Below are 11,359 nucleotides of genomic sequence, written 5' to 3'. Positions count from 1 at the left end.
ATCTATCAGCTTCAGTTGTGGCCTCCAGGCTCCTTGTTCTCATCTCGGGAAAGTGCCCAGGAGCCGCGGCCGCGGTTGCATGAAGGGCCCTTTCCACCCCAGCACAGCCCAAGCCCGCTCCCCTTGGAGCCCCTGCGGGGCGGGGCCGGGGGCGCGGGCTCCGCCTCGGGCGGTGTTCGGGGCGGAGACGCGTCCCCGCGCTCAGAAAGGCCTCCCCGCCGCGCCGCCCTCGAGGCCGCCCGCGCCGGACAGAGCAGCGGCCGGCTCTCGTGCACCCGCGCCCGTTTCCCGGTTCCCCGGTTCGCGGGCGGCGTGTCAGAGGAGGCGGGTGGAGCGCGGGGAAGGCAGTGATCTCGGGCCGCCCGCCGGACGCCGATGGCTCAGGCGAGGATCAGCGCTAAGGCCAACGAGGGCCGCTTCTGCCGCTCCTCGTCCATGGCCGACCGCTCCAGCCGCCTGCTGGAGAGCCTGGACCAGCTGGAGCTCAGGTGCGCGGGCCGGCCCTCCGAGCCTGCGGAGGGCGCGCGGGGACCGAGAGCAGGGAGCGCGCGGGCAGCGGGGAGCGGCTGGCAGGGGAGCTGGGCTGACCCGGGCCCCGCGGAGGGCCGCGCTGGGTCGGCGGGTCCCCTCACAGGAGCGGCCGTGTTCTGGGTCAGCGGCCCGCACGCTCCGGCGGCCACGCTCCTTCGCGGCTCCAGACCCGAGCGCCGGAAGCGTGAGAACCGAGAAGGGAAAGTTATGGGTACGTTACTCGACATGGGGGCTGTGACACTGCCCGTCCGCAGAGCTTCTGGAACGTTCCGTGTGGGGGCCAGGTGTTTCCGGCCCAGTCTTTTCCAATAGTGTATTTCTAGGACAGGCGGCAGTTTAGTGGTCACCGTTGTGAATGATCGATCTCTTTGCAAAATATAAAAATCCATCTGATCCCCTGCTACTTTCAGCCCGGGTGTGTGTGTGGGGGTGGGGGGGGGCTCCTTCTCCAGGTCGCCGGTCACACCTTCCAAATGCTGGTCACTGGCCTGAGAACACGAGTCAGTTTTCCCTTCTTAACTAATGACGGTGTTACTAAGTAATCAGTGTGCCATTGCGATAAACACTTGCAAGATGAGAGCCTGAGTTGTTCTATTGGGGGAAGTTTGGTGGGGGGGGGGGGGGGCGGTTCCGGCGCTGAGGTCCCAGGAATGTGACTTTAGAGAAGGGCCCGCGCACTCAGGCGCACATTTGGGTGACAGGTTACTGCTGACCAGGAGCAGATGTCTCCCTTAATGGTTTGAGTGTTTTTCTGAGTTTGGGAAGATGCAAGAATGTGTTCCTAAGATTTTTCCTGAAAATCTCTGAGTGCCTGTTCTGCTGGTTTTCCCAGGGCTCTGAGTGCCTCATTCCTGCTCTTCTCCTGAATTCTTTCCAGGCTGTGCTGTCAATTCCTGTAGAACCGGGCACCACGGGCACTCCTTAGTGGCAAATGTAGTGGCTGGCTTGTATGGAATTCCTAAATAATTTCTAAGAAATTTGGGAAATACTTTTTTTCCTTTAACAGTGAATGAAAACTTGTATGTACTTCCTGTAACTGTACTTCCTGTCACTAAAGTTACTGTGTAAGTTGTGTGCAAGTGTAGTTACAGGAAAATCATATTGAGGCGCCCACAACTCCCTGAAACCACAAGGAATTTTTTTCGCATAATTTTCACCAGGTTCTGGGTGAGCAAGGGAGTACGTAAGACAAAAATTTTAAGAAGCATTGCATATATGTCTTTATCTCCCTGGATTAATATACCAAAACAAGGGGTCTGTTTGCCAATAAAGTACATTAATAACCAAGTGAATAATTTATTATCATTTATTAATATATATGTTTAAATTGTCACTTATTATATACATCTTTATTATTATTATCATCATGGGAAGAAATGATGTCTTCTCAGAAAATAAGTTCTCCACCACCATGATTTCATGGAGAGTAATAGAGGGGTCCTGCTTGGAATGAGGCAGATGGAAATAGCTGAACCAGATGGAGCAAAACTAGAGCCCCTGAGTGTCCCTGGGAAGATTATGATTTCTTTTTATGTAGCAGCGAAACAAGTGCCTCAGCATCTCCTCCGGTCTTTAGAACTTTGAGGGCATGTTCTCAACCATTTCAGGGGTCTCTCTCCCCTAGTTAGAAGGAAAGGATGTTTTCTTAAAGGAACAGGTGGGATGCTGCCCCCTCCTTTCTTCAAGGTGATTCACTTTCCTCAAACTTGGTGCCTCACATAGGGTAGGTACAGAAGCAGTCAGGTACTCATCTTTGAAAGGAAGCCTCTGGTTTTGAATATTATTCCAGTGCTTCATTAATGTAAAGTGAATTCTGATTACCATGTGCAAGTGATTAAATAATAACTTGCTGAATTAACCCTTGAGCTAAGAAAGATTAATATGTGTCTAATTATTCATTTTAGGGCCTTTTCTAGTAATTTTAGACTTTTGTGAGCTTTGTTTCTTCCTTTTAAAAAAAAGTGGTGCCGGGCTTCCCTGGTGGCGCAGTGGTTAAGAATCTGCCTGCCAATGCAGGGGACATGGGTTCGAGCCCTGGTCCAGGAAGATCCCACATGCTGCGGAGCAGCTAAGCCTGTATGCCACAACTACTGAAGCCTGTGCACCTAGAGCCCATGCTCTGCAACAGGAGAAGCCACCGCAATGAGAAGCCCGTGCACCGCAAAGAAGAGTAGCCCCCACTTGCCACAACTAGAGAAAGCCTGTGCACAGCAACAAAGACCCAACACAACCAAAAAAATAAATAAATAAATAAAATTAAAAAAAAAGAAACTGTTGATAGAATCATGCCTATAAGATCAAGTTTAAAAAGAAAATGTAACATTCATGTGTCATCTTATCTAATAGTTTAATTTCATATTGAGGATGGCAGGGTACTAAGTAGGGTGAAAATTACAGGCTGTACCTAGAAGCTGGTGTTTACTGTTCCCCCACTGTACTAGTTTTGTCAATTGTGGCAGAACTTTTTTCATATGAAACTGAAAATAGAATTATGCTCACTGCTTTATGACCTGCCTTGTGAACTGATGTCCATGGTGTTTAAAGTGCTTTCAGGTGTTTGGCAGCATCTGACAAATCATTAAAGAAACTCCATTTGTTTCTAATATGTTAGCATGACATTAGCCTTTCTTTTTTGACGCCGGCTCACCTCCTTTTTTGCTTCCTCCTAAAAAGGTGATGCCTTTCTCTCCCGGTTTTCATGACCAAATGGTGTCTGATTTTTCCATTCGTCAGTGGCTCTAAACACTTTGCTTATGATTGTTACTAATTTAACAGTGATCATAATTCATAAATGATACCCACTAACAGTTATTAAGTTAATGGCGCTGACTCTGCAGGCCCCGTGCCTTTGTGGAAATTACCGTCACCTCTGTTCTTCAGGCAGGAAATTGAGGCTTGAGAAGTTAAATGACCCGTCCAAGGTCACACAGCTGGAACCCAGGAAGACTGGCTGTAGAGCTTAATACTTTATGCCTGAATTTTCTTAGAGTTAAGTATGTCATATTTCAAAAATGTAGGAATAGTATATGATTTTACTGAAAGAGGTGAAAATTCCACTTAGATTGGTGTCCCTGAGTCCCTGATCTCAGGGACTATTGAACACCTGCTGTGTGCAGGGTGTTGAGCGGCCTCTGAAGGCTCTGGATGGTGGTGAAGATGCTTGGGACGTGGGGTGTGGAGAACAGCCAAGGGGAACGACAGGACTGGGAAACTAGCTGTTCACAGATGTCCCCAAACTCGTCCTATTGTGGCTCCCTCCCCCACTATCAGCCAGTCACCATGGCTTCCATGGCAGCCAAGGAATGAAGGATGGGGCAAGGGCAGATGTGGTCATTTAGCTGACAGTTTCACTGCACCAACGTCCCAGGAGCCACAAGACAAGATGGCACCATAGTTAATATTGTATAAGAGCCTGTAATTTAAAAGATCACTTCTTGTAGACATTGTCATGTGAACCTTCCAAAACCCTCTGAGGCAGGAGGAGGACGTATGTTCCCTCCTTTAGAAGTGAGCGAATCCAGTCCAGAGGGACTGAGTGGCCGGTCTGAGGCCATCCTGCTCATGAGTAGCTCCTGACACTAAAGCATAGACCCTTTTTTACACCAGAGTGTCTCAGTAGTGAATGTAATTTATCATTTTGGTGATGATTAGGGAGCCCTTCAAAATCTTAACCTTGCCTAAAATATAAGTGATCTTTGTAGTATTCTTTCTTCTTCCCCTCCCCTCCCCTCTCCTCCTGTCCCCTCCCCTCCCCTCCCCTCTCCTCTCCATGTTGGGTCTTGGTGCTATGCGCGGGCTTCTTGTTGCGGTGGCTTCTCTAGTTGCGGAGCACAGGCTCTAGGCGCGCGGGCTCAACAGTTGTGGCTCGCGGGCTTAATTGTTCCGTGGCATGTGGGATCTACCCGAACCAGGGCTCGAACCCGTGTCTCCTGCATTGGAGACCACTGCGCCACCAGGGAAGTCCCTGTAGTATTCTTTTGATACAAGAATTTTGAATAAGAAACAGGACTATGATTTTAAGAACCTGTTTTAGAAGTAATTTCTTTGAAATAAGTCCATTTGCCATTTCCCCTTTTGATGAAAGCACAATTCTTGTTATTTACAAGCCTGAGTTCATAATGGAAGCATGTAATAACGACCAGGAAGCTAGCGTTCAAGGCACCAGTTCTGGGCATGGACTGCATGCAGTGGTCCCTCAGTGTCTGCAGGGATTGGTTCCAGGGCCCATGGGTACCAGAAGCCACAGATGCTCAAATCTTTTCTATAAAATGGTGTCGGAGTTGGCCATCTGTATCCACGGGTACTGCATCTCTATTAACTCATAGCTTGTTTAGTCAGTGCCGTCAGTCACTGTCTTAAACTCTTTACCTGCTTTACTTCATTCAGTCACACCATCTCATGATCCCCGTTTTGTAATTGAGGAAATTGAGGCAAAGAGAATGTAAGTAACTACTCGAGGTCACTCAGCTGGTAAGTGGCAGCAGCTCTCTGGCTTGAGTGGCAGGACTGAGGCCCTTGCAGTCCCCGCACGTGGCACAGAGCACATGCCGGGGTGGCTGGCCTGGGAGACCACCTCCCAGCACCTTGTCCCTTGGTCCCCAGGCTTCGATCTCTGGGCCCCGGGGACCAGCCGAGGATGCGTGCGCTCCACATTTGTCCTTGTGGGAACATTCTGAGCACAGGTTCTCTCTGTTAAAGCTTAGTTGTGATTTCATGCAGAGAGTTTTCCAGGAGCGCAGCCCAGGCCAGCCTTGCCATGAGGATCAGTTCTTTCCCAATTTGGACATGTAGCTCTTACAGGATCTGCTGGTAAAACCAGAGCTGCCCCCTCTGCCAAGGAGTGTTGTCAAGTGATGTGTTAACGTGAAGGATAAAGTGAGTTGGTTCAACACGCCTCTGAACAGAGTTCCAGGAGAAATCATAGAAGGGCAGGTGGGAAATATTTGAAGGTTTAATGGCTAACAGTTTTCTAGAACTAATGTAGACAAAAAGATGTGTATATGAATTGAATTTAAGGAGACCAATAGCTGATAAATATGACTTAAGCAAACTAAGTAGAGATGTAGGTTCAGCTTTTTAAAAGAAAAAACTAAGCATGTGATGTCCGTACACTAGACAGATATAGTACTGACCGCCTCAAGGGAGGGGAAGGAGGAAGCTGCTAAGGAAACAGTTCCTGCCAGAAGGACTGGGTTTTGAAAAAGGATCACTCAGTAGACGTGGGCCAGGGATAAAGAATGTTCAGGAAGCGGGGGACGGAAGATGAAAGGGCCAAGATGCCAAAAAACCCCTGGGAATCTTTACATCCTGAAGAATGAAATTTTACCTTTGCTATGAAATGAAAAAGGTTTACATAAAATCATATATAAGAAGTTCTATAAAAGATGAAATCTGTTTTTCACAGGGAAAATGCCCTGGCAATTTCTAGCCTTGTGGGAAAAAAAATAAAAGTTCCATCTAATTGCCTCTATATTTGTTCTCATTTAATGACAAAATATCTTCTTTATATGACAGATTTATTATATTTTTTCTAGAGTGTCTCCTTTCAAACGATTTTCTTGTTAACAACTTCATGAACTTACTAGTATAACTTATTATCATAAATGGAGCATTCTTCTTTAGAGTAACAATTCTCTTTATCATCTTACATTTGAATATAAACTCAGGAGTGCTGGAAAATTAATCTCTTCTTTCAGCATCATCTCATTTACCAATCAAATGACTCATCTGTGCCATTTAAATACTAGAGTCACGTTTGTGTTTTTGCACAAATGTTTCATGTTAGTGACAACCTGACCCCTTTTCATGTGTCCCGGGCCCTGAGAGTCTGCTCGTGTGAAATGTGTAAGCACATAATGAATGGGGCTGGAAGGCAGCCTGATGCTGTGTGTTTACTGTTTTATAGAATATTGGTTTTGATTGTGTTTTCCAGTCAAATTTGTCACATAAGATTCTTACGAGCTCTTTGCTTCTACTGGCTCTTATAAACACAGAATCCAACAATGTATTTAGTATCTTGAGAATCGAGACCCTGTGACTGTACAGTGTGTCGGTGCTATTTTGGGGGATAACAGGTGGGTGCCTGTAGGGGAAAAGGCGTGTGTGTGGTTGGGGTGAGGGCCTCTTCATGTGGCAGGAACACATGCTAGAACATGTGCCCAGGAAGACAGAAGGGATTAGATCTCCTTGTGATCCGTGTTTCCAAGAGCATCTGAGTACTGGAGGTAGGTCTGTCACTATTTATTTTGCAACACTTGGCAACTTATTTAGTTGTGGTGTAATAAAAAAACGAGAAAGTGCCCTGGAAACAGCACTTTAAACACACAGGACTTTGTTTTGTTTTCTTTCGCTCTCGTAATTTCACAGCCTCGTTCTTTAGTCACTGGTTGTGTTCGTGTGTCTGTGTAGTAAGTGCATGTGTGTGTAGTTGCAGGGTTATCAGGGCTTTACACCAAAAACCTACAGAAGCATTCTCTTTAAATTCGGGAAAAGACAAAGATGCCGTCTCTTAGCGCCACTGTTTAATATCGCACAGGAGGAGTTTAGTCAGTGCTATTTAAGAAAGAAAAATTGGAGCTGATAGGATTGAAAAGGAAGAGATGAGGATTTTCGTTTTTTGTAGATGAAATGATCATCAATCCAGAAGAACTAACAGAAATTAAAAAATCATTAAAAATGAATAAGTGTAAATGAAAGTTGCCAGTTATGACGTGAACCTACCAAAAACAGCATTTCTCTAATCAACAATAGCCAACTATAAAATGTAGTATATATGTAAATATATTATTCACAATAGTAACAATATCCAAAATATTCAAAACACTTAAAAGAGTCTGTAAGACTACCATCAAGAATACTTCAAAACTCTAATAAAGAACGTAGAGGAGGGTCTGGATGAAGGAGACACCCTTAGAGGAACTGACAATGTTCTAAAGGTGTCTAATTTATTCCAGTTTTTTGAGAAACACAATAAACTTACTTTAGAGTCTATGGAGGAATAAAAGTCGAAAGAGCTATGTTATTTTTAAAGATTAGAGGACTGGGGACTTCCCTAGTGGTGCAGTGGTTAAGAATCTGCCTGCCAATGCAGGGGACACGGGTTCGAGCCCTAGCACGGGAAGATCCCATGTGCCGCGGAGCAACTAAGCCCGTGCACCACAAGTACTGAGCCTGCGCTCTAGAACCCATGAGCCACAACTACTGAGCCCATGTGCCACAACTACTGAAGCCCGCGTGCCTGCAGCCTGTGCTCCGCAACGAGGAGCCACCGCAATGAGAAGTCTGCGCACCACAAGGAAGAGTAGCCCCCGCTCACCACAACTAGAGAAAGCCCACACTCGGCAATGAAGACCCAACGCAGCCAAAAATTAAAAAAAAAAAAAAGATTAGAGGACTGGTCTACCAGATACTAAGGCATATCACAAACAAAGCTGGTGCTATTTTTAAGAAATGGGTGTTGGTGTAAGAACAGTCAAAATACTACTGGATGGAATAGAGATTTCAGAGGCAGACAATCTACAAATCATTGAGGGAAAGACGGATTTGGGGTGCATAATGTTGGGGAAAATGGTTAAATCCTTACCTAACCATATACAGAGGTGGATTCTAGATGAATTAAGACATAAGTATGAGAAAAGTGAAACAAGTTAATAGAAGGAGATGTAGGAAAGTATGTCCTGACCTAGGGATGGGAGGACCCTGAAACAAAACTTCACAGCATGAGCTAAGGCAAAACAAAACCAAGAAAAGATGGATCTCTTTACTTTTCACTTCAAAATAAGGCTCTCTGTTCAGTGAAGGACCTCCCAGACACAGATCATATAGGGTGGGATGGGAGAAGATGGTCACAGTGTCTGTCACCAAATCACCAAGAGGAGAGTAACCCCACTTTAAAAAAGAAAAAGTAGGCAAAGGTTGTGAACAAGCTCACAAGGATACAAAGAGATGTCCAAAATTATTAGCAATGAAAGAAATGCAGATTAAGTACTGACGTATCACTTGTTAGCCTGGCAACAGATGGTTAGAAAGTTGGGAGATGCTGAGTGCTGGTAGGGCTGTCGGGACACAGGGACTCGAGGTCCGGCCATTCTGGAGAACAATCAGGGTGGAGTCAGATGACAGTCCACACACCCTGTGTCTCAGCAGTTCCACGCTGGAAGGGTACTTGTGGACGGGTTGTGAGCAGAAGCTGGGGGACAGGGCATGTCTCCGCTGGGCCAGGGAGGGCAGATCAGGTGAGGGACACGGGAACCTGGTGATTCTTAATAAAGTATGCTGCTGAGTGAAGAAAGAAACAGTGAGATATAAATAAATCGAAAATAGACAAGTACATGAGTGCAGATTTTTTTTGTAAAAACGAATACAAATCGATAAATACTAAATAGAATGAGTGCCCTGTGAGCGGGGAGGAAACTGGGAGCCACAGGGCAAGTGGAATAAAAGGAAAACAATTACAGAATAAAAAATAGAAAGGAGTAAGGAGTTTTTGGGAAGTGTTCCTAATCGTCGTTACACCTGAGGTGGACTGAGCAGTGGAGAGATGAGGAAGACGCGGCTTCCCTCCAGTAACTGTCCTGTCCCCCGCACTCCGCAGGGTGGAGGCTCTTCGGGAAGCGGCCACGGCTGTGGAGCAGGAGAAGGAGGTCCTCCTGGAGATGATTCACAGCATCCAGAACAGCCAGGACATGCGGCAGATCAGCGATGGTGAGGGCCCCTCCCGGGGCCGGGGGGGGCGGCGGGGGTGCTGCAGAGCCGCTCCTCCAGCCCAGCAGAGACGGCCGGGCAGGATGTGACAGCAGAGGAAACGGGCACAAGGTCGGCAGCAGAGAAGACAAAAGGAGATGAATGGAGGTGTAACGTATAGAGGGGAAGGGGAGAAAGGCAGAGAAAACAGATTATGGACCCACTGAACCCCGTTCCACAGGAGGGCCGGGTGGCCTGTGATGCTCTGCACCCGTGGGCGGTGCTCCTCCTAACCGGGCTCCCCTGGGGCTGCACAGGACCGGCCTGTGGGCCAAGCAGCTGGTGTGGTTAAGTGTGCATCCCGGCCCAGACCCACAGGGTCACACATCCTCAGAGGGGTCGAGATCTAGTATGTCTCTTCACTGTCCTGGCCATAGAGCAGTGAATTGGGAAGGAGGTTACAGAGCAGGACAGGTTGCTGATTTCCATATAAATAGTGAAGTGATAACCCAGCACCCTCTTCATACTGGTCAAGACTCAGACTACTGGCCTAAATTAGTCTGGAGGGGATGAAGTCAGTGCCTCATTTTCAGGCCAGCTTTTCCTCCTGTGTCATGGCTGTTTTCAGCCAGAATTGGGGCATTGTATTGATACACACACAGAATGTGAGGCCCCGAAATATGCCTCTCTGGCCTAAGGATTATTCCAAACTGGCTATTTTTGAGAAACTGCAGACACAGGAGGAGGAGCTCTGGAAACAGAAGAAGTCACTGTTTTGTAAGGGAAATTTACATTTACATTTTGTAAAGGAAATCATTTGTAAGGGTGTCTCCCTTTCTACCAGGAAGAGGAGGATGACAAAACTACAAGAAACCTTCACCAGTGGAGAAGGCACCTACTGAATCTACATAAGAACCTTACCTTTGTCTATCGTGCCTTTTCTGGGAACCTCCAGAACTTGCCTCCCTCCGTCCTCACCTTCTCTAGCTGAGAGTATTTTGGGTGGAGGCTGGGCCATCTCAGGGAGTTACTCAGTTTCCCTGGGGATCTCCCATGTATATACATGGGGTATACATGGCAGTAAGCTTCTGGGTTTTTTTCTTGTTAATCTGTCTTATTACATGAGGGTCTCAGCCAAAAGCTCAGAAAGGTAAAGGGAAAGTTATCTCCCTCCTCTAATGCACATCCTCACATAGATCCAGGGCATCCAGTCTCCTGCTCTAACCAGCACAAAGCCCCAGTTACAGACGCACACCTGCCCCAGCTTCTGCAGACGTGACAACCGCAGAATCATCTGGCATCCAATCTGATACTCTTTATAAATTAATCTTATTGCTGTAGTTTTAACGTGTATCTTTAAGAAATTCATAGGTGCTCACAGGATAGATTCAGCCACACAAAAATACCTTAGTGTTCTTGACATAGACGCGTGTATGTCTCATATTGATTGATATTTCAAACTTTTCATGATTAGGAGAAAGAGAAGAATTAAATCTGACTGCAAACCGTCTGATGGGACGAACCCTGACTGTGGAAGTTTCAGTAGAAACAATTAGGAACCCCCAGCAGCAGGAGTCCCTCAAGCACGCCACCAGGGTCATTGACGAGGTGGTCAGTAAGTTTCTGGATGATCTGGGAAACGCCAAGAGTCACCTGATGTCGCTGTACAGCGCGTGTTCCTCTGAGGTGCCTGCGGGGCCGGTGGATCAGAAGTTCCAGTCCATCGTGATCGGCTGTGCTCTCGAGGATCAGAAGAAAATTAAGAGAAGACTAGAGACTCTGCTTAGGAACATTGAAAACTCTGACAAGGCCATCAAGCTGCTGGAGCATTCTAAAGGGGCTGCTTCCAAAACCCTGCTACAAAACACTGAAAGCAGATTCAACTAGTGTTCCAACCTAAGAGCCCTTATAAATAATCACATAAAAATGATAACGTACTATCTTAAGTGATAACTAGTTCTGTTTGTTAGACAGATAACTAGTTCAGTGTTGTTAGTTTGTGAATAACAATTAAAACTAGAAATATTTTGATTACCTTTCTAAAAGTTTTTAGATTGAATTTTTGTCTTGTACTAGGATCTAGCACCTCCTATATATATATATATATATATATATATATATATATATATATATATATATTTTACTA

At 46.3% G+C, this 11,359-nt stretch overlaps 1 protein-coding gene across 1 annotated transcript; it reads left to right on the top strand.

Annotated features, from left to right (window-relative positions):
* The first annotated feature begins 375 nt into the window (after window positions 1–375).
* BAG2 (BAG cochaperone 2) lies at window positions 376–11,100 on the top strand. Its single transcript, XM_065886173.1, has 3 exons — window positions 376–488; window positions 9,125–9,234; window positions 10,688–11,100. Exons 1-3 carry the CDS (start codon window positions 376–378, stop codon window positions 11,098–11,100), a joined length of 636 nt encoding a protein of 211 aa, XP_065742245.1.
* Window positions 11,101–11,359: the final 259 nt, after the last annotated feature.

The sequence above is a fragment of the Phocoena phocoena genome, chromosome 10 (genome assembly GCF_963924675.1).
Source record: "Phocoena phocoena chromosome 10, mPhoPho1.1, whole genome shotgun sequence".
Lineage (NCBI taxonomy): Eukaryota > Metazoa > Chordata > Mammalia > Artiodactyla > Phocoenidae > Phocoena > Phocoena phocoena.
The sequence above is the reverse complement of the archived record's forward strand: the minus strand, read 5'-3'. Positions and strand labels throughout refer to the sequence as shown.

What these genes read in the sequence shown, in the direction of transcription:
- BAG2 (XM_065886173.1), top strand. Translation starts at nt 376, where the DNA reads ATGGCTCAGGCGAGGATCAGCGCTAAGGCCAACGAGGGCCGCTTCTGC. An exon ending in CTGGACCAGCTGGAGCTCAG is followed by an intron (nt 489 to 9,124) that starts GTGCGCGGGCCG and finishes CGCACTCCGCAG; the next exon opens with GGTGGAGGCTCTTCGGGAAG. An exon ending in CATGCGGCAGATCAGCGATG is followed by an intron (nt 9,235 to 10,687) that starts GTGAGGGCCCCT and finishes TTTCATGATTAG; the next exon opens with GAGAAAGAGAAGAATTAAAT.